The sequence below is a fragment of the Molothrus ater genome, chromosome 20, assembly GCF_012460135.2.
Source record: "Molothrus ater isolate BHLD 08-10-18 breed brown headed cowbird chromosome 20, BPBGC_Mater_1.1, whole genome shotgun sequence".
NCBI classification, from domain to species: domain Eukaryota; kingdom Metazoa; phylum Chordata; class Aves; order Passeriformes; family Icteridae; genus Molothrus; species Molothrus ater.
The window spans coordinates 1,305,110-1,326,503 of NC_050497.2; the positions used below are offsets into that span (position 1 = coordinate 1,305,110).

The 21,394-nt window shown below is 54.5% G+C and overlaps 1 protein-coding gene across 1 annotated transcript in view; it reads right to left on the minus strand.

The window, feature by feature from the left end:
* Window positions 1–21,394, minus strand: part of RGS3 (regulator of G protein signaling 3) — a 64,007-nt gene that overhangs the window by 40,838 nt on the left and 1,775 nt on the right. The window contains exons 2-8 of the mRNA XM_054516972.1: window positions 20,349–20,430; window positions 19,573–19,678; window positions 18,571–18,904; window positions 18,082–18,121; window positions 14,180–14,367; window positions 12,325–12,408; window positions 5,208–5,319 (exon numbers count right to left, since the gene is read on the minus strand). Of these exons, the coding sequence (XP_054372947.1) occupies window positions 5,208–5,319; window positions 12,325–12,408; window positions 14,180–14,367; window positions 18,082–18,121; window positions 18,571–18,904; window positions 19,573–19,678; window positions 20,349–20,430 (946 nt within the window). The remainder of the gene's footprint in view (window positions 1–5,207; window positions 5,320–12,324; window positions 12,409–14,179; window positions 14,368–18,081; window positions 18,122–18,570; window positions 18,905–19,572; window positions 19,679–20,348; window positions 20,431–21,394) is intronic.

The window sequence follows — 21,394 nt, forward strand, 5'->3', positions numbered from 1 at the left end:
CAGAAAATCCCATCTCCAGAGAAGAACATCCCATCTCCAGAGAAGAACATCCCTTCTCAGAAGCAGAACATCCCATCTCCAGGAGCTGGCTGGCCCCTCCACAGCAGCTCTGCCCTTGGCAGCACCGTGGGGCTGCTGCTTCCCTGACCCTCCTAATGACATTATCTGTGCCAGGAGCTCAGGCCTGCAGCCTGGGCATGGCTGCAGTGGTGTCAGCACAAGCTCTGCTTCATTTCAGCAGCCTGAGCTGCTGGATGGGAACAGGCTCTGCACAGGGCTGGAAACACCCTGTTCCCTGGAGGAAAACAATTCTCCTGCTGCAGGCAGCAGCCCAAATGTCCAGATAAGAGCTGTGACCCACTGAGGGACTCAGGTGCCTCTTGAGTCACTCCCTGGGCCACGTGAAACCCAGGAAGAACTGGCCTGGAGCCCTTTGCTGGGTGTCTATTCCAGCTGCCTTTTGTGGGGTCACAGCTCTGCCTCCACTGCCAGCTTCAGTTTTAATGAATTTTGCAGGATTTGGGCTGGAAAATCCCTACAGGGCCACCAGGACACTGTGACAAGAGGCTGCAGGAGCCCAGCACCACTGGGAGTGCTGCTGTGGCCCTCTCAGGTGAGGAGCCCCTGTGTGTTCCCAAAACCTTCCCCGTGCTCATCCAGGGCTGCCCCTCCAAATGCTCATTCCCAGGAGGGAAGAGGTGCTGGATCCTGGCAGCAGGAGCAGCTGGGCCTGGCTGGAGCCCATCCCTCACCCCTGCACACAGAGAAACCCCCACTGCTCCCATGGCAGTGCCTGAGTGCTCCCAGCCCCTCTCCCATCACTCCCAGCAGGACCATCAGGGAGCATTTTCCCTGTGGAGCCCATTGGAGCCCCTCACCCTGTGCTTTTCCCCTCAGAAAAGGCTGGCACACCACGAGTCCTGCTGCTCCTGCTTCTCCTGAGCTGGGCCCTGCTCTTCCCTGCCCCAGGACCTCTCCAGGCTGACTGGCAGAGCAGGTCACAGAGGACCAGCAGCACATCCCAGCTCTGTTTCCTCAGGAGCTTTAGCCAGGTTTTCCCTGATGATGTTGTTATAGATACATATTATAATACTGGCTTTTCACAAATATTAAAATGGATTTTATATGAATAGTGTTAAAGTAACTTTGTTATATAGTTTTTATTTCTGCTATTAAGCTTAGACATAGTAGTGAAATAGCTATACTTGTATTAAAATGCCTACTTAGATAACATCCAATGAACATATGAAGAAGACACCTACTACAGATGTGCCAGCTATCAGCACTCACCATGGAGTGTCACAGGGTGGACCAAGGCCCAAAAGCTAGAAGTAATAAAAGTAGACTAAAACCATAACCAAAAAATACACATACTCTAAAAAAACAGATCCAAGGAGGAGATGTGCTAACAATTATTGGAACATGTAAACTAGTTTGGGGAAAAGTTTACTATGCAGAAGGTCTGTGAATGTGCAACAGGCTGATGGAAGGGAAAAGGTATTTAAGGGATATCCCCAAAGATAACACTTAGGTGCCAAGATGCACCCAGCCCTAATAACCTTTGCTCTATGCTCCTTGTCTCCTATTGTCCTTTATTAAACTTTTTACATTTTCCCAGGAGAGTGAACATGATTTTCACAATGTGAGATCCTCATAAAGAAAGGTCCTGTTGGAGTGTGACAGGGAATGACCCTGCTCCCCTTGGGCCTCTGTGGATTCCTTCTGCAGTAATAACTGATCCTGACAAGGTGAAAACCCACCAGAATTAAGTTCCCTTTCAAATTCCTCTCCCCTGAGCTGTGAATCCTGGCACCAGCAACCTCCAGAGCCAGCAGCTGCTGTTCCTGTCCCTCCAGGACTCACTGCTACACATGGCCCAGCAGCTTTGTACCTACAGGACACACAAAGCAGGGAGCCAGTCTGGGCTAAGGAATGGCTTAAATCCCATTTTCTACCAGCCTTTAGGGAGAGCTCCAGTAATGAACTGGCTGCCCATCCCAGCAGCTGGGCTGAGGCAGGGCTGATCCCTGGCAAGGCACAGGGAGAGGCTGGAGGGCAATGGCAGAGCCAGGCAGGGCTGACCTGGGTGCAGATTTCACCACAAACCAGGTTTGCCAGGATTCCTTCCATGTTTTCAAGTCTCTCGAGGGTCAGGGTGGAGCAGCAGAGCCTGATGTGCCCAGAGCCCAGAAATACACGGGAGAGGCACAAGCTGGCACTGGAGGGGTGGCAGATGCCCAGAATGATCCCCAGCTCTGCTCCCCACAGCTCTCGTGACAGCAGCACAGCACATTCCCTCAGACAAAGTCAGGGGAAAGCTAAAATGAAATAAGCAGGAGGAAAAAACTCACTTGGAGGTATTTCCTTCTCTTCCTGATGTGCTGAGCTGGGGACTGGTTTGCCTTGCAGAGTGACGTGAGCTGAGCCTGTGCCAGGCTGGGCCCGAGGCTCAGTGGGAGCTCTGCAGGGACACGTCCCCTCTCCAGCTAAACCCTGTCCTGCACACCCACACAGCACAGCAGCTCCTCTCTGCCTCTGCCACTTCCCTGTGCAGCCCATGGAAAGCACCTGCTGCTCTCAGGATCTGGGGGTGCATGCCTGGTGTTGGGTCAGAAGGATGGGAAAAAGAGGGAAGCTGGCCCTGCAGCTGTGGCAATGCCCTGGTGAGGGCAGGCACCCCAAACCCTCACCTCTGCTCAGCAAGGCTGGGACTGCACCCAGCAGCCAGGACAAGGTGCTGCCAGGCCCTGCATGTGTGGGAAGGGAGGGAGCTGCTGAGCACATCCCAACCCATCTGCAGGAGGGGACAAGCTCATCCCACTGGGGGAGCGTGGCAGGGTGCAAGCCCTGGGTGCCCCCCAGCATCCCAAGGAAGGACAGAAGGCCCATAAATCCCACTGTTGCCCCTTGAGCATCCTGGGGCTGCACAACACAGCAGGCTGGGATGTCAAGAAGCCTTTGTTTGCAGGATCCCAGCTGGGGATGGGCTCCCAGAGTATAAAGGGATAAAGGAATGCCCCTCTCTGTCCCAAAGCTGAGCACACCCACTGCGGGGGAACCAGGATCCCGGTGTGTGGAAATTCCCACAGTGCCTGCTGAGGAAGCCAGCCCTGTGTCACTGGGAGCCAGCTCATCAGCCGGTGCTGGGCTTGTGAAGCAGGAAGAGGCAGCATTGTGAGGCAGATCAGACTGATTTGCTTTCGCACAGAGCAGCGAGCGGCAGGAACAGGAAACAGCACAATGGCCCCGAGCGCACCGGAGATGTCTCAATTGTTGGAGGCAGCCACACGCCTGTTCCTATTCATGGGCCTTTCAGTCATTCAGGAGAGCAGCAGCAAATCCCTGCCAAGAGGGACAGACAGCTCCGAGCTCTCTCCAGCCGCCTTTGAAGCAGCCCTGCCCCAAGCAGGGGGGTTTGAGCTGCCTGAACAGCAGCTGGGCTGGATTCCCAGTGCACGGGGGGGTGAATCAGTGCTGTGGGGACCCCATCTCCTTTGGAGAGCCTTGGGAAGCTATTCCAGACACGATCCAGCTGAGTTATTACGGCAACAAGGCAATAAGTGGCAGAAAACTGCTCACAAATCCACCGTGCCCGAGGTGAGGAGGCTCAATCCTGTGGCTGCTGGCAAGCACAGCTCAGTGTGCAGAGCCAGGAGCAGCGCCAGGGAAGCTGATTTCTCCAAGCAGAGCTATTCCCCAGCCTTTGGGAGCAGCCAGGAGCAGCACACACACACGGTCCAGGAGCTGACCAAAAGCACTTTAACAAGGAACAATTTCTTTTGTCCCTTTCTTAGAAATAAGCAGTGCTGAGAACACACTCAACAAACCCCAGGGAAGCTTCAATGGCTTTTCTCAGTGGCTCGTGGCTGTGGTGCCCCATCTCCCTCCCTTGTGCTTCTGCTCCCACCAAATAGGTCAGGGAATCCATCTGGAAACAGAAATGTTGCTGGAAATGGGAAATAACAACTGACAGGCAGCCTGTGGTGTCCAGCACTGAGCTCAGAACAACGTGATGCATGTGGAGAGACACAGCCCATCCACAGGGCTCGTGGCTCAGCTGGCAAAAGTCATGGGAGCAGCAAAATTCACCCAGAAAAGGATCCCTTTGGAGAAACAGCCCAGATCTGGATTCATTTCTTTTGGTCAGGGCCACAGGACTGCATAAAGACATTGCTCATGACTTCCAGAGTAATTTGGGGTGGAAGGGCCTCTCTGGTGGGCTCTGGAGTCCAATCCCTGACCAAAGCACACAGACCAGGGCACTCAGGAGTCCTGAATGCCTCCAGGCATGGAGATCACAAAACCTCTCTGGGCAACTCAATATCTGACCAACCTCATGACAGGAAAGTTTCTCCTTCTATCTCATCCAGATTTCCCCTGTGGGGTCCCAAGGCAGCTGCCTGGGCTGGAGAGGAGCTGTGGCACAGTCAGGTAACTGTACATAAAACAAGCCCATACCCAAAAGCGACCACACCACACAAGGAACAAGGTGAAACTGGGCCCAGGGCCAACAAGTGGCTCCACCATAGCAAATAGGATGTGGTAGAGCAATTCCCTCACTCCTCTTTAGACCACGAGGAGCTGAAGGGAGCCTTTTGTACAGCCTGAAATAACCCATTTCCAGTCACCCCTGCCCTAGAAGCCCTCTCTGAGCCCTCAGCTGGACACAAAAGGTGTCAGCCAAGGTGCAGGGTGAGGGCAAGGTCGCCAGCCCTGCTCTGAGGGTTTGCCCTTTCCTCCCCAGAGGGGTGAGCAGGGGGATGGATGTGAGCAACAGGGAAACCGTGGGCAGCTCAAGAGAGAAGTAGCAAAGTAAAGCAGCAAAGTCAAGGTCAAAGGAGCTTGGCCAGCCACGCTTGGAGCCAATCTCTGAACTCCCTCGAGGCATCATGGGGGAAACCTCAAGGCTTCAGTTCCCTTTCCCAGCCTTGGCCAGTCCCCGCTGTCACAGGGTGACACCACTTGGGGAATGCCAGCCCAGATCCTGAGCCATGCACCCAGAAAGGCTGCAAAGGGCCTGGGTGCTCCTGAGGTGTCCCAGGAGATGGAGCTCCCAGGTAAATGCAGGGACAGCAGGGGTGGTGCTGGCACCCCAGCAAGGATGACCAGGAAGCACCAGGACAGCAGGGTGCTGCTGGCCAGAAACCTTTGCTGCCAGCAGCCAGAAAAACCCCAAAATGCCTCCAGCTGCTGCTGCAGACACTCACCCTCCTGGAGCTTGACACTGTGCAGGTACAGAGGGTTCCTCAGCACATTGCAGCGCCCGGGCTCGTCCTCCTTGGTGAAGAGCAGCAGGTCGGAGTAGACAAAGAGAGTCACCTGGAAGCACAGGAGCAGCACAGGAGAAGCTATAGGGAGCTCATCTCTTGGCACTGAGTGTCCTGGAAATGTCCTCTGTCCCAGGGAGAGGCACCAGGGAGCCCAGACAGCCCTTCCCAAGGGGCTGCTGGCTGCTGCACCCAGCGAGCTTCGGATGAGGCTCCCCTCACTTGGCAGCCGCTTCCTGAGGCTGGTGAGTCCTGTGACAGGAGGGATAAACCTGCCTGGCAGTTCCACAGCACACAAACACACCCTCTCTGCTCCCTCCTGTCACTTCCCACTTACAAATCACAGCAGGAGGAGGGAAAAAGTTGCCAACTAATCCCAGCACTCTGCAGAAGTTGCAGCCTGAAAGCAAATCTGATCCCTCTGATCACCCTCACTGCTCTCAGTGAGAAAGTAAAGTTTGGTTTTTACAAGAGCAGGACCACAGAGAGCAGCTGCAGGGGACAAACCTGACACCTCAAACCACGGTGGGGGTGGACAGGAAACACCACCCAAGTGTCTCCCAGAGCTGAGCTCCAGCAGAGCCTCAGGTGTCCCAGGGGCTGGGGGCTCCTCCAGGCCAGGGACAGGAAATGCTGTCCCTGCATTTACTTGCCTGAGGTCCTCAGTCCAATCAGTTCAGATTAATGGCACCTTGAAAATGAGAATGGGTTTCTCCACTGCACTGGAGATCCTGGACCCAGAAGCCTCCCAGGGATGAGAGGCTTGGTGTGAGCCTGCCCTGCTCTCCAGGAGCTGGGGCACACAGAGAGCCTCAAAGATCACAGAATCATGGAACCACAGAATATCCTGAGCTGGAAGGAACCCACCAGGGTCACCCAGCCCAGCCCCTGTCCCTGCCCAGCCCCTGTCCCAGCAACCCCAGCCTGGGCATCCCTGGCAGCGCTGCCCAAAGGCTCCTGGAGCTCTGGCAGCCTCGGGGCCGTGCCCATTCCCTGGGCAGCCTGGGCAGTGCCAGCACCCTCTGGGGGAAGAGCCTTGCCCTGAGCTCAGCCTGAGCTGACACAGCTCCAGCCGTGCCCCTGAGTGCTGTCCCTGGTCATCAGAGATGCCAGGGAGCAGCTGCAAGGTGGCAATGGCACAGTGGCACAGTGGGTGCCAGACCTGCTCAGGGTGAGGGCCTTGCAGTGCCCCCCAAAACCTCCCACAGCAAAGGGAAAGCTTTGCAACACTGAGCCACAGCAAGGAAGGGTTTGTGGTCTTTTAGCAAAAGGAGACAACACCCAGAGTCACAGAGGGGTGGGAGGGAACACAGAGAGGTGACTCTGTTCCCACAGGGACCAAGTCCCAGCTGACAGCACAGTTTGTGTCTGTGGTTCATGGACACATCCTGAGGAAGACAAGCTGGGTAACAGTTGTCACATGCTGGGGAGTCTCACATCAGGGAAGAGCATCTGGCTCCAAATCCAAAACCAAGCCCTTGCCACAAGACTTCTCCTTGCAGTGCAAGTTCATTTTTGTGGGATTCTCAGTAAGTACAAAGCTGCTGGTGGAGCTTTAATTGACAATGAAACCAGGGAGGGGATGTTCTTGTCTGTGTTATTTGGAAAATCCCTTCCTCTGCTCTCAGCACTCTGCTGGCCTTGTGCCCACATCCACCCTCTTCATTCCTTCTGATCTTGTTGGTAACACAAGGAATAACCAGGCAGAAACTGCACTATAACCCTCATCCCATGCCCACCTTGTGCCAAAGGTGGCCAAAGGTGGCCAAAGGTGGCCAAAGGTGGCCAAAGGTGTGCCATTTTCTGGGACATGTCTGCTGCCATCTCAGGCCCCTCAACCCCAAAGAAGAGATGCTGAAGGGATTTTGGGATAGCAACCCAAAGTGAAGGAGATAAAAGTATGATCAGCTAACAGTAACACAGAAATGGAGGAAAGAAACTGAAAACCTACTACCTGTGGAAGTTTAAAGGGTGGAAAAAAGAGTGGAAGCAGCAGGGAAATCTCTTCAAAACCAAGCAAGTTTCAATAGGGAATCTTGGAAATGGAATTACATGGCTAAGAATTTACAGGTATTGAACTTTTACAGGAAAATTGGACGGATTGTATTCAGGATGTAGAAGGTAAAAGCACAAAAGTGCAGGTTCTGTAGGAGCATCTCTGTCAGATGCTGCTTCCAGGAAGACAATTGAACTGAGAGCAGTTGATAGAGGTGCCTCTGCTCCTCCAGGCTGTTGGGAGGAAAAACAAAAGTGCCCCTTCCACCCACAGAGGCAGGGGCAGAGGCAGGGACAGGGGCAGGGACACAGGCAGGGACAGGGACAGCCCAGCACTGCAGGGCCTGGGGCTCTGGCAGACCCAGAGGTTGGAGCTGGACACCTGAGAGCTGAGGAGGGCACCCAGGGATGACCCCAGGGCAGCAGGGGTAAGGAGGGACTGGAGGAGTAACGTGGAGCTCTGCCCTGGGCTGCCATCCCACACTGACGGGCTGTGACCTGTCTGTAACAGCCCTGGGCAAAAAGATCTACCCTGAAAAACCACAGGGCTCCTAAAAGTCAAGAGCAAACAAACAACAAACACAACGTCTGGGCTCACCCAGGCAGGTCACAGAATTCACCAGAGTTGCTCCTTGGAGGGTCAAAGTAGCTTTGGGTATTTAGCAGAATTTCCTAGCCCACAGTCAGAAATCCAGGAGCTGCCAGGACAGAAGGACTCTCTGAAGACAGAGCTGAGCACCCTGGGTCATTGCTGCAGTGACTGAGGCCACATGGCCATTGTCACATGGGCCTTTTAGGGGGGAAACGTTGTTCATAGAGGCTGACCCTGATGTCTCCACACTGCTCACCTGGGTGTGCTCTGCACCACAAACAGCAAAGCCTCTTCTGCTGAGGGACCTGAGCAGCTACAGGACAAAACTGGCAAAGCACTGGCACAGGAGACAGGGACACATTTAAAGAGGGAAATCAGGAGAAACTGAAAGCCAAGAGGGAAAGCAGGAGCAATGGGCCAGTGTGCTGCCCAAGGGGGGATAACCCTGGGACTGCCACTGAGCCCTGCCCTGGGCAGGAGGGAGCCAATATCACAACTTGGGAAGAAAATGTGGCAACAAAATCACTGTGAAAAGATGCCCAGAAATGTGGCCTTGAAGAGAGAAAGAGGAGAAAGGCTCCTCCTCTACAGAGAGGAGAATAAACCCAGCCAAGCCCATCCATGAGGCTGCAGGACTCAGGAGGCCCATCCTGACCTGCAGACCCTGCCAGAGTGGCAGAAAGGAGGGATGAGGAGGGCAGGAGCGTGGCCCACCCTGAGCAGACACCTCAGGGCTTTGGGAGAACTCCAGGTCCATTGGAGATGGATGGACAGGGCCAAAGGCCACCTTGGACACCCCGTGGGCCATCGCCCGCTGGCTCCTCTGGCACTCCACGGGCTGGAGGGATTTCAGGAGGCCATAAAATGGGAATTGCAGCAAAGTCTAGACAGGATGTGATTAAGGCCTGAATAAGGATTGCCCCAGAGGTAAGGTCAGGGAAAGGACAGACCCTGGCAAGCCTCCAGAGAGATAGGTTGATTCCTTCAGGAGATGGGAGAGAGTTTGCTCAGGGACAAGGATGCAGTGCCTGATGTGGAAACTGCCCCAGGGAAAAGATTCTGGGGGTTTGGGAAGGAAAGAAAGGAGTAGGACCTGCAGCTCCGGGCCCTGCACCCAGGCCCTCCTGTCTTGAGCCTCTCAGGCAAAGCAGATTAAAAACACACAGAGAACAGTCCTGCAAAGCACAGGAGCCCAGCTGGAGAGAGGCTGTGTGGGAAGAGCAGTGGGAAAACAGAAAACCTCATGGAGCAAGGAAGGAAGAAAGGACTGGTTGGACACAAGACAGCCTCTGTCCAGGCATCAGAGGAGGCAGAGAGGGAAAGAACTCAAGGCCAGCAAAGAGAGGAGTCAGAGCCCTCCTGCACCTGTGGTGTCCAGGCTGTTTTAGGTGTTGCTGGATGCAGAGGTTCAGGTTCTCTCCCCTCACAGCTCAGCAAGACCAAAGCAGAGCCTGGCACTGCAGAGACTTGCAGGAGCTCCTTGGAGCTCCCCAGAGCCTTCCATGGCTGTGCCCACACTCAGACAGGAGAGAGCCCTTCCCAAGGGCCACAGGTGACATCCCAGCCTTGCTCTCTCCACTGTCCCTGCCAGCAGGGGCTCAGCACCACGGGCTGTTCCCTTCAGCATTTCTCATTCCTCACCCCACTGACTCAGCCCCTGCTGCCCTGCCCCTGTGCCAGCTCACCCAGACAGCACAGCCCCAGGGCACCAGCATTCCCAAACACTGCCTCACACTCCTGGCCTGCACCCTGCCCTTCCCTGGCACCAGCTCCAGCTGGGAAATCCTCTCCTGTCAGAACTCAGCACATCCCTCCAGGTGTCCAGAATTGCCGAGGACCCCACCAGGGGGCTCAGAGACCCTGGCACGCAGCCAGAGCACCTGGGGATTTGATCTTGACCCTTGGAGCAAGTTGCCAACTTTGTATGAGGACCTGAAAGTCACACAGGTTTGAATAGCTTAAGAACAAAATGATCACAAGGTGAAAATGTAGATTTTAGATTTTGGTATGGGAGTTGCAGAGACAAGATGGAAGAACTTAAGCGTGCCTAGCCTTTCTTCTTCTTCTTCCTGTTCTCCATTTTCTGCAGTGATGTTGGCACTTTGGGATTGGTTTAGAGTAGAAGTGCACTGTCTAACACAGGTGATAGGTATTGGAATTAAGTGTAAATATGTTATATTTAGAATAGAAGTGCACTGTCTAACACAGGTGATAGGTATTGGAATTAAGTGTAAATATGTTATATTTAGAATAGAAGTGCACTGTCTAACATGGGTGATAGGTATTGGAATTAAGAGTAAATATGTTATATTTAGAATAGAAGTGCACTGTCTAACATAGGTGATAGGTACTGGGAATTAAGTGTCAATATGTTATACGTAGTTTGTAGTATAAAAGGACAACACCGCCCCAGGGGCGGTCACAGTGCCTGTGGCTGCCCTGCTGAGCAGATCTTGGCTGGGCAGGAAGAAAATTTTACAGATAAGAATTAATAAACAACCTCAAGAGCGAAAAGTGAAGAGTCCAGACTCATTCTTCAGTCGCACGGGCCGAAGCAGAGACACCCTGCACATCTCAGGGCAGCAATCAACAACCAAAACCCGAGACTCTCCCAGCTCCAGGCTCACCCCAAGAGCATCATAAGCAGAGTCCTTTCCTGAGACATTTTCCTCCTCACCCTGCCCCTACTGGGGTCTCTGCTCCTCCAAACACACTTGTCCTGGGGTTCTTCATCACTCCCACGTGCACAAATACCCCACCCAGGCTGCAAACAGCATTAGTTATCCATAAATATTCTACATTTGGCTGCTGCTCCAAATATCTGAGTCTGACCTGAAGGCAGGTAAACCAACCCAGCCAGGAGGAACTCCTGACTTCAGCTGCACCCCCAAACCATCCAGCACAGCTGTGCCACACAACAGCAGTTTACCTGGGTTTCAGTCCTGCAGGTGCCCAGAAAAGTCTGAGCAGCACAGGACAGCAGGGCAGACAGGGAAAGGGGTTTAGTTAAAAGTTAGTGCCAAGTTTTCTAATCAATCATGGAATTTGTCATGTACTTTGATGTATTTTCATGTACTTTTTGGCAGAAAAAAAGGAAAAGATGTTCAAGTCAAAGCAAGGGATGAATTACACAATGAAAACCAGAGAGAGAGAGGAGTCACTTAGCACAACCCTCTGCTGGTTTGCAGTGGCCAGTGATGGGAATTGGCTCAGGCCTTCTGCTGTTGGCCACCCAGAAACTAAAACCAGTGAAGCAGAACTTTCTCTACAGATCTGTGGAGATGACACATTGTTCACTCCTACTGAATTCAACCCCAAATTACTCAGTGAGATCCTCTGAAATTACCCCAGAAGAATTGTTCCTGGTTAGCAGCGCACGAGTGGGCTCTGCCTCTCTCCCAGATTCCAAGGCTTTGCAGACTTTGCAGTTGGATGCAAGTGAAAGCAGCAGCAAATGTGATCAACACATCCAAACCCTGCCAGTTTGGATGTAAGAGCTGTCTCATCCCCGGGGTGCCAAAGTCCTGTTGTGCCCCCAGAGTTCCAACAGCTCTCCAACAACATGGCAGAAAAGTTGAAGTAAGAAGAACGAGAGGAATTTGGGCAGGACACGTGAGCTGTTTCAGGAACTGAAATTCTGAGAACATCTGCAGCAAGTTCTCTGTCTGCTTCTAGTTCTAGTGGATTCTCCTTCCCTAGAGATGCTGCAAAGCCATGTGGACACAACCCTGAGTGACTTCAGGGGATCCCTGAACAAGGGGATGGGACTGGATGACCTCCCCTGGTGCCTTTCAGCCTGAACCACTCTGTGCTTCTCTAACCTGGCACAAAACATCCTTAAACCCCCTCCTCCTGAGCCTGCTGGGCTGTCACTGATGTGCATTTGCCACCCACAGTTTCCTCTCTCTGAGCCCAAAGGCAACAGGAACAACAGTTGATTTCTAGCCCAGAGAGTTTTGATATTTAGTTTATCCCACAATAAACTATCCAGAAGCCTTTCCAAATATCATATCAATACAGTCACTGCACAATGAAACATTTCCCTTCTCCATGTAATGAGGTGTCCCTTCCAGTCCCTCCAGTGCCTGAAGGGGCTCCAGGAGAGCTGGAGAGGGACTGGGGACAAGGGTGTGGAATGCCAGGACCCAGGGAATGGCTCCCAGTGCCAGAGGGCAGGGATGGATGGGATATTGGGAATTAGGAATTGTTCCCTGGCAGGGTGGGCAGGCCCTGGCACAGGGTGCCCAGAGCAGCTGGGGCTGCCCCTGGATCCCTGGCAGTGCCCAAGGCCAGGCTGGACAGGGCTGGGAGCAGCCTGGGACAGTGGGAGGTGTCCCTGCCCTTGGAATGGGACTGGATGAGCTTAAAGTCCCTTCTAACCCAAAGCATGGTGATTCTATCATTCAACCCTCTATGTAAGACAGCAGAAGAGCAGGTTTGGAGAGCCCAGAGAATGTGGAAGAGTTTTACCTGTGTGGTCCTGTTCCTGCTCTCGAGAAGGAGCAGCTCCTCCGACAGCAGCAGAGTCCGGGCTGGGTTGCAAAGATCCAGGGGCTACATTTGGATGGGAAAATAAAAAAATAAAAAAAAGGAAACAAAAGAAACAGTCAAACCTTCCACTGGCAGTGTGGTTAGTGAGATACACTTTCCACCCACCAAACCCACTTTGTGTCACTTTGAGCTGTAACTCACATGGGGAGAAGCCACCCTGCACTGTGCTCAGAAGGACACAAAATCCGCAGTCCAGTGAGAGGAGAAAGCAGAGCCTTGCACTCACACCTCCAGCAGCCCAGCTGTGAAAAGAGCAGCAGCCTTGCCTCTGACAGGGGCTGCTCTGCAGGGGGAGTTATGGGTGTTTGTCAGCAGGAAGCACAACCACAGGGCTGGCAGGGCAGGTTCCCACGTCCCTCAGGCACCAATATTGAACCTGATGGTGTGCATCACTCCTAAAGCAACTTTTAGCAATTCCTGTCCCTTCCCGTGCCACACCCAGATCAATGCTGGAGAATGGGACAGGTTCACGTGTCCTGAGTGCACAAGAGACCCTGCAGCAGCAGCCTGGAGCAGCAGAGTGGGAACAGGAGGGATCTGCACAGGGCCCTGCAGAGGGAAAAGCAGCTCCTGAAGGGGCAGATTCCCAGGCACAAGCCAGGATGAGGTTTGGGAGTAAGGAGGCAGAAAGTGCCAGTTGTGTTCCTGCCAACACAAGCTGAGGGCTCAGCCAGGGGCCACAGGGAGGAGGGGGTGATCAAACACCTTCCCCCAGCTCCAGCCCAGCCCAGCCTGGCCTCAGGCAGCCCAGGGCTCAGGCAGGAGGGACACGGAATGGGGACCATGGCTTCAGGCTGGGCTGAGGGGACAGTGACACTGCCACTGGCACAGGAGGACAAAGGGCTCCCCACAGGCTCAGAAAGGAAGGGATTCATCAGCAATGTACTAAAATACATGGAGCAGATGAGATTTTTGGGGTTCTGGCCACATGAAGGACAAAATGAAGGACACAGAGGAAGTCAGAGCTACCACCACCAAATTCAGGGCTGTTGTCTTAGAACAGCTCATGGACTTGCAGAGGCAGAACTTTCCCTGTGGAGCCATTACAGCTCTGAATCCTTGTCCTCTGCTCTGGGGGCAGGCTGGGAGAGCTGGGGGTGCTCACCTGCAGAGGAGAAGCTCCAGGCAGAGCTCAGAGCCCCTGCCAGGGCCTGAGGGAGCTCCAGGAGAGCTGGAGAGGGACTGGGGACAAGGATGGAGGGACAGGACACAGGGAATGGCTCCCACAGAGCCTCTGGAGCTCCTTTTACCACCACAGAGCCTTTTAGAGCTCTGCTCCACCACAGAGCCTTTTAGAGCTCCTTTTACCACAGAGGGCACGGATGGGTGGGATATTGGGGAGAAATCCTTCCCTGTGAGGATGGTGAGGCCCTGGCTGCCCAAATTTTAGTGTGCCCACAGCTAAACTAAAACCCCTTTGCACACACTGACAGCACAAGAACCCTCAAGAAGAACCACACTGATCTGCAATTCCAAAGTCAGCTCTGAAGCCCAAAAGCTGGGACACCTCCACCTGACCCAAGCAAGTACCAAGGGCCACATTTGAAAAGCTGAAAAGGAGAAAAAAAAAATCCAACAGAGAATTGCTTGGGCAGGACAGAATTCCCTTTGAGACAGCCCCCAGCACTGTGCCAAGTGCAGCCAGCTCCAGAGGAGAGCTGAGCATGGCAGGGATCCTGCTGGGAGGGAGATCCTTGCAGGGATGCCCAGGCTGGGCACTCCCTGGAGCTGAGATTGGGCACTGAGCACGTCCAGCCCCCGTGGCTGCACTGACCTGCACAAAGATGGGGAACACCAGCACTTTGGGGGCCAGGGTCACGTAGGTGCCGTAGGAATGGGGGATGTGAGGCCTCACTATGGTGCAGTTCTGGTAGTTCCCATAGCTCTTCATGCTCTGCACAGTCTTCATCAGCCTGGATTTCCTCCCAGAGCCCGTGTGGGATTTCCCTTTAGAGCCATTCCCTGGATGGACACAGGAGGCAGAAGGAAGCACAGGATGAGGAGGGAGCTCCAGCTCTGTCACTCCAGCTCAGTCCTGCTCTCCCAGGCTGGAGCAGGCTCTGGGAATCCTGGGGAACTGCTGGGGCCAGGAGCTGCAGGGACAGGCATCACTCAGCTGCCCAGCAGTCCCAGGGATTCAAGGAATAACAGCACTGATCCATTGTTTCTAATGGCAAACAAGAGGCCCCTGGGTGGTTTTGTTCCAGGGCTGTTTGCTTGGTGGCCTGAGGACTTCAGTGGGTGCCACCAGCAGCACAGACACGGCTGGGAAGGCACAAACAGACCCCAGGGAGGCCACAGCAAGCTCTGCTTCAGGCCAGCACATCCCACCAGTGCCCTGCCCTCTGAGTGTCCCCCTGCAGGGCTCTGTCCCACCCTGGGGTCCCAGCACAGAAGGACCTGGAGCTGCTGGATGAGTCCAGAGGAGGCTCCTGGGATGCTCCAGGGGCTGGAGCCAGGCTGGGACAGCTGGGGGTGCTCACCTGGAGAGGAGAAGCTCCAGAGAGAGCTCAGAGCCCCTTGCAGGGCCAGAAGGGGCCCCAGGAGAGGAACTTCAACATTTTTATCCACACAAGTCCTGCCTGCTCTGGATTCTGGTCATGGAATTAGCAAAGTGCAGGAATGCCATGCCATGGGGCAGTGGGTTAATGACAGCTCTCAGAAGATGCTGGGATTGGAGGTGCCAGAGAACCAGGCAGGAGTTACAAACACTCATGGCTGGATCAACCCCTGCTGCTGCCAGCAGTGCTTTCTCAGACATTGGGTGTATTTATAAAGGATGAGCTCACTGTTCATGAGGCTGGCATCACATCAGCCTCTGTTTTCCAGCATTGCATTCTGGGCTGGAAAAGGCCCAAGCAGCCTGACTGGCTTTCAGTCTGTCCCTCTTCCCTGAAGAGTTATCCTCACTCAAAGGGGGGATTACAGGAGCCTTTCTCCTGCACCCTCCCACCCCAGCTGTTGCTGTCCTGATGGACCCCAGCAACCTAAAACTGCCCTAAAACTGCCCTAAAACTCACAGGCAATAGATCCAACAGGAACTGCATGGCTCTCTAACCAAAATTCACACCTTCAAAAGAAGCCCCACTGAAAAATCAACGTATTTCCTTCCTCCCTCCTCCTGTAGCTGATGAACTGAGCCAGCCTGGGGCTGCAGGCAGAGCTCTCCACTCGGACTGAACATATCCAGGTGAGGAGCTGGAGCATTCTCCTTCAACCCCACAGGGATGTCTCAGGAACAGGAATGAGCATCCCTCCTGCAGCTCCCTGGGGACCCCCAGCACCTCTCCTTCCCTCCCTGCAGCCACCCCAGAGCTCCTGCTCCCACCACAGAGCCTCTGGAGCTCCTGCTCCCACCACAGAGCCTTTTAGAGCTCCTGCTCCTATCACAGAGCTTCTGGAGCTCCTTTTACCACCACAGAGCTTCTGGAGCTCCTTTTACCACCACAGAGCCTCTGGAGCTCCTTTTACCACCACAGAGCCTTTTAGAGCTCCTGCTCCCACCACAGAGCTTCTGGAGCTCCTTTTACCACCACAGAGCCTTTTGGAGCTCCTTTTACCACCACAGAGCCTCTGGAGCTCCTGTTCCCACCACAGAGCCTCTGGAGCTCCTGCTCCCACCACAGAGCCTTTTAGAGCTCCTGCTCCCACCACAGAGCCTCTGGAGCTCCTGCTCCCACCACAGAGCCTCTGGAGCTCCTGCTCCCACCACAGAGCCTCTGGAGCTCCTTTTACCACCACAGAGCCTTTTAGAGCTCCTGCTCCCACCACAGAGCCTTTTGGAGCTCCTTTTACCACCACAGAGCCTTTTGGAGCTCCTTTTACCACCACAGAGCCTCTGGAGCTCCTGCTCCCACCACAGAGCTTCTGGAGCTCCTGTTCCCACCACAGAGCCTCTGGAGCTCCTGTTCCCACCACAGAGCCTTTTAGAGCTCCTGCTCCCACCACAGAGCCTCTGGAGCTCCTGTTCCCACCCAGAGCCTTTTACCCTCGCACTGTGAGGGATGCCCAGCACCTTCCCAGGCAGAAATGAGCCAAAACACTCCTGACCATGGCCCAGGGCAGATAAGGTCTGGTCCAAAGCAAACACACAAAGCTGCCCAGCATTACCTATTCCATTAAGCATTAGGAAATAGCACATTTACTCCCAGATAAAGGCAGCAGAGGCAGCCAGCCTGGGCTGGGAAGCCAGCTTGGCTGTTTACTGCTGGCTGGAGCAGCTGCCTTTGCTGGGGGCACCCTCATGACCTAAGAGCTTGTTTCCACCTCTAAGTGCATTAATCCTGACATTTTCCCTTTTCCCTTTTTCCTGGTTGCACTGGCAGATAACATCAAAGCTCAAGAGACAGCTCAGCACAGGCCAGATAAGATCTGTCTGGGCTGTTCAGGATTTGCTTTTGCTCTTATGCCTAAATCACCTCGTTCTATCAGAGGAAATAATCACCTGCACAGGTCCTGGCACAGAAACACACCCAAATGTCAGCTCCTGCCACTGGGTGGGCAGCTCTGTGCTGCCACACTTCATCCCTGCTCAGGTTAGCTGATACCTCCCTCCCTCTGAACTTAACATTAAATAATTAAAAACAAATCCATAAAAATCCAAAATTTGCTACGGGAAGAAGCCCAAGCCATTCAAATCCCACCCCACTGTAAGAACAAGTCCCCCTGGTCCAGCTCATCTTTTCACAGGACCCACAAACAGCAGGAAAGAGCTGCAATTATCCACAGAACAAAACATCCCCCGCAGCTGAGAGTGGAAAATTCTCCTGGTGCAGAGCTCCAGGGCTGGGAGCTCCCAAGGCAGGGGGGCCTGGCCCTCCCTGCTCCCTCCTGCTCCCCAGCACTGCCCCCACGGCTCTGCAGCCCCGCTCTTGGCTTTCTCTGGACACAGCCCCACCTCAGAGACAGCACCAAGTTTGCCAGCTGTGCCCTCACCAGACAGGGAATGCTGAGGGGTTCACATCCTCCAGGAGCTCAGCTCTCCTAGGGATCCACAGCTCATCCTGAGGGCATCCAGACAGGCCAGGCAAGCACAGCCTCCCAAAGCTCCCAAATCCATGAGCAGACAAGGGGGATTTCCACATGGACCTGGATTCCTGCAGTGCCCAGCCCTGCCACCCTCCTCAGCCCACTCTTCCCACAGGTCCAACCATCCCCAGGGAGCTCCAGGCATCCCACACACACCTGTCACAGCTGTGGTCCATGTTATGAGCTTATGTTTCAAAGGTTTTTTGAGGAGAGCTGGCTCAGAGACTTTGCAGCAGCCCAGGGCTTGAATATTCCCCAAATCTGACCCAGCTGCTGGCACTGATGTGAGGCACAGCCTCACTCCTGTGGCACTGAAGGAGTGTCAGAGCAGGGAGCAGCTCTCCCAGCAAGGCCTCATGGATGAGGAGAACACGTGGGAAGCAGGATGGATGCTCAGAGCTCTCACCCTGCCCTGGGAGGTCCCCACAGCAGAGCCCTCTGAGAGCTCCCCAGACCCCTCATGTGAGGCTCACCCTGTGCCCAGCTCCCCTCTGATTTTGGGTTCAAGGATGATCCCAAAGCCCCTGGGCTGCTGCTCCTGCCCTCAAACCCCAGCCCTGCAGGGCTGGCACAGGGAGCTGATGGTGCCAGGAGGCCCAGCCTGGAGCTGGGTGCTGGGAGCAGCTCCCCCAGCCCAGGCACACTCACCCACAGTGGTGCTGTCCTCCTGGTACACGGGCCTCAGCAGCTGTGGGGACAGAGACAGGGACACAGTCACCCCCAGGGACAGTGACACAACCAGCTACAGAGGGTAACATGCCAAACCCAGCCAAGCCAGAGCACTTCAGAGAGGGGAAAAAAATTATTTTTGCAGCAGAAAAGGAGAGCAATGACCAACAGTGTGGTCTTGTGCAGTGGGAACAAGACAGTGGGCTGTGACTGTGACCCCCCCCCAGGTAATGAGTGGAAAGGCAGTGCCAGATGGAGCCAAGGCTCTCTGGAACACTCCCCACGTCCGCCACACACCCCTGGGGTGAGCCCTGAGGGGAGGCAGCAGGGAAATGCTTTAGGAAAACAGTGAAAGGGGACAGAGGTGTGGCTTGTAAAACTGGCAAATATTTCGAGCTGATGCTGGATAAGGCTGAAGCAGGGGCCAGGAGAGGCTGCAGCCAGGGCCATGTGCAGCCCCAGCCCTACCTGGCTGCCGGGGTTCAGCGGGGCCAGGATGATGTAGTTCTGGTCGGCAGCAGAGGGCACCCGGGACAGGGCGGGCAGGGTGTTCTGGCCCCGCTTGCCCAGCTCCGTGTACCTGTCCCAGGTGTGCAGCCCCAGCCCCTCGGAGCCATCGTAGAGGATGTGGCAGCTGCGGCGCTGCTCGGCCTGCGCGGGGCCGCTCTTCTCCCGCTTCTGGGGAGGGGACTGCAGGTCGTAGGCGGATTTGCAGGAGGACCTGCGGGGCATGGCCTCGTGGGCCGGCTTCACCTGAGGCACCAGCCTCCACACCAGGAGGATGATCTCCGTGGGACAGTTCCTGGCACAGATGGGGTGGGGAAATCAGAGCTGCAGCACCGTGTCCTGCACCCAGCCCTGCAGCCCTTCCTCCCTCCAAATCCTCTGCTGCTCTCATGTGCTCCCCAGCCCCTCCATCCTTCCTTCCTTCTCCAGGGAATCCTTTCCTGCATCCTTCCCTCTCCAGGGAATCCTTTCCTGCATCCTTCCCTCTCTAGGGAATTCTTTCCTGCATCCTTCCCTCTCTAGGGAATCCTTTCCTGCATCCTTCCCTCTCTAGGGAATCCTTTCCTGCATCCTTCCCTCTCTAGGGAATTCTTTCCTGCATCCTTCCCCTCCAGGGAATCCTTTCCTGCATCCTTCCTTCTCCAGGGAATCCTTTCCTGCATCCTTCCCTCTCTAGGGAATCCTTTCCTGCATCCTTCCTTCTCTAGGGAATCCTTTCCTGCGTCCTTCCCTCTCCAGGGAATCCTTTCCTGCATCCTTCCCTCTCTAGGGAATTCTTTCCTGCATCCTTCCTTCTCCAGGGAATCCTTTCCTGTATCCTTCCCCTCCAGGGAATCCTCTCCCAGTGTCCTGCACCCCTCAGAGCTTTTCCCTTCCCACAGTCACTCAGTGCTCTCCCTGCCCTGGGGTTTGGGTTCCCCCAGACCATCTCTCCCTGCCCTGGGGTTTTTGGGGAGCACTCACCGGATTTCATGGGCCAGCTCCACACATTTCCAGTGCTCCACAGGCTGCTCGTTCAGCTGCAGCACCGTGTCCAGCTGCTGCAGCCCTGCCTTCTCTGCTGGGCCACCTGAGAGGGACAAATTCCAGTCACCTGCCAGGCAGGAGGCCGAGTGGGAGGGGGAGGAGAAGCCCTGGAGCTTGGGGACCCCCAGAGAGCTCCACAGCTTGGAGCCCTCACTCCCCCAAACCCCATCTGACACCCACACCCGAAAATGAAGTGGGATCAGCCAACCTGGAGCTTCACCTTGCAGCACATCCACACACACAGAGCACCAGGACAGAGCCAGCAGTGCTCCCTCAGAGCTAGTGCATGAAATCCCCATGTTTCCTGGGGTGCAGTGGGGAGCAACAGAGCACACTGGAGACACCAGTCCATCCCACAGGTGCACAGCAAGAGGTTCTACTCAGGGAACTGAGGATTCCCACAATCCTGATCCCCTCTGACCTGTTTTCCCCCCAAATGATTTCTGAAGGTCACCCAACCAGACAGACAGTTTTCAGGTTGGAGAGGGAAGGGAACAAAATCCCTGCAAATTACTGAAAACATTGCCAAAATAGTGACAGTGCTAACCCAGTGGCCTCTGACCTCATTAGAGGCAACAGAGAATTCATCTAATGAAGTTTCTTGGAGGTACCCGAGTCCTGTAAGGCGTGGGTATCACAACCAGCTCTGGGAAGCAAGAAAGGAACAAGAATTGATTCAAGTCAAAAGGGATGGAAAGGATCCAGTCTCTTACCAGAGTCCACAGCCTGCACACGGACTGGGGCGTCGCAGCAGATGGTGAAGCCAAAGCCGTCAGTGCCCCGAGGGATGGTGATCTGCAGGGAGACACCTGTCAGGTGGGAGAGCAGCCACTGGGTGTGATCCTCACTCCCACACTGCCCCACAGCCCCTGGAAATGCTGGCACGTGGCATTTGAGATGGGGAAGGGCTGTCACTGAGACCCCCACGGGTGGAATGGGGGCTAAAAGGCTCCCAGGAGTGTTTGTTTAGCACACGCTCTGCTCCCAGCCCTTCCAAGTGTAAGGAAAGGTCTGAGAAGCCATTGGAAAGGAAAACCTGGCAGTCTGGCCCTGACACTGACTTCTCTAAGCAGATCACTTAAACATTTCATTTCCTGTTGGAGAATACAGAAATAGCAGCACTCCCCTGCTCCGGAGGGAGCTGCGAGCTCAGCACACTCTCGTCCTCCAGACATCTGTGTGCATCACCCCCTTCCCTGGGCTGAGTGTGTCTTCCCTCACTGGGTTTGGAGAGGAGGGATGCTGGGTTGATTTAGGCTCATTTCTCCTCCTGATTTGAGGAGCATTGAGCTTATTAATAAAATTATACTTATTTTTTGATGTTGGCTTCCAGCAGCAGCTCAGCGTGACAGATCCTGTAAATACCTGATTAGCCCCCAAGACATTAGTCAAGATGCTTGTTTTACTGACAGAGAAAAGAAAATTAAAAATCCTACATCTGACCTGTATAATTTTGAGAACAAACAGGCAGAAGGAAGATGAGGAATTCAGCAGAAGTTGCCAAGGAGGTGATGCGGTTCCTCACTCCTTTACCACGGGAAGGCAAAGCAGTGAGATTTCATTTCCCTGCACCTTGTCCCTTTGTGATTGCTCAGCATAAAATCAGGCTTCAAAAGAGAAACTGTCTTGCCCTGGCAGGATCAAACACAGATCCAGTCCCATTGCACTCACTATTTTTCTCTCTGGAGTTTGCTGGTTCCTCAAAGAGGTGGCTCTGCACCTTTGAATGAACCAGGAGTTGGACTCCTGGTCCCTGTGA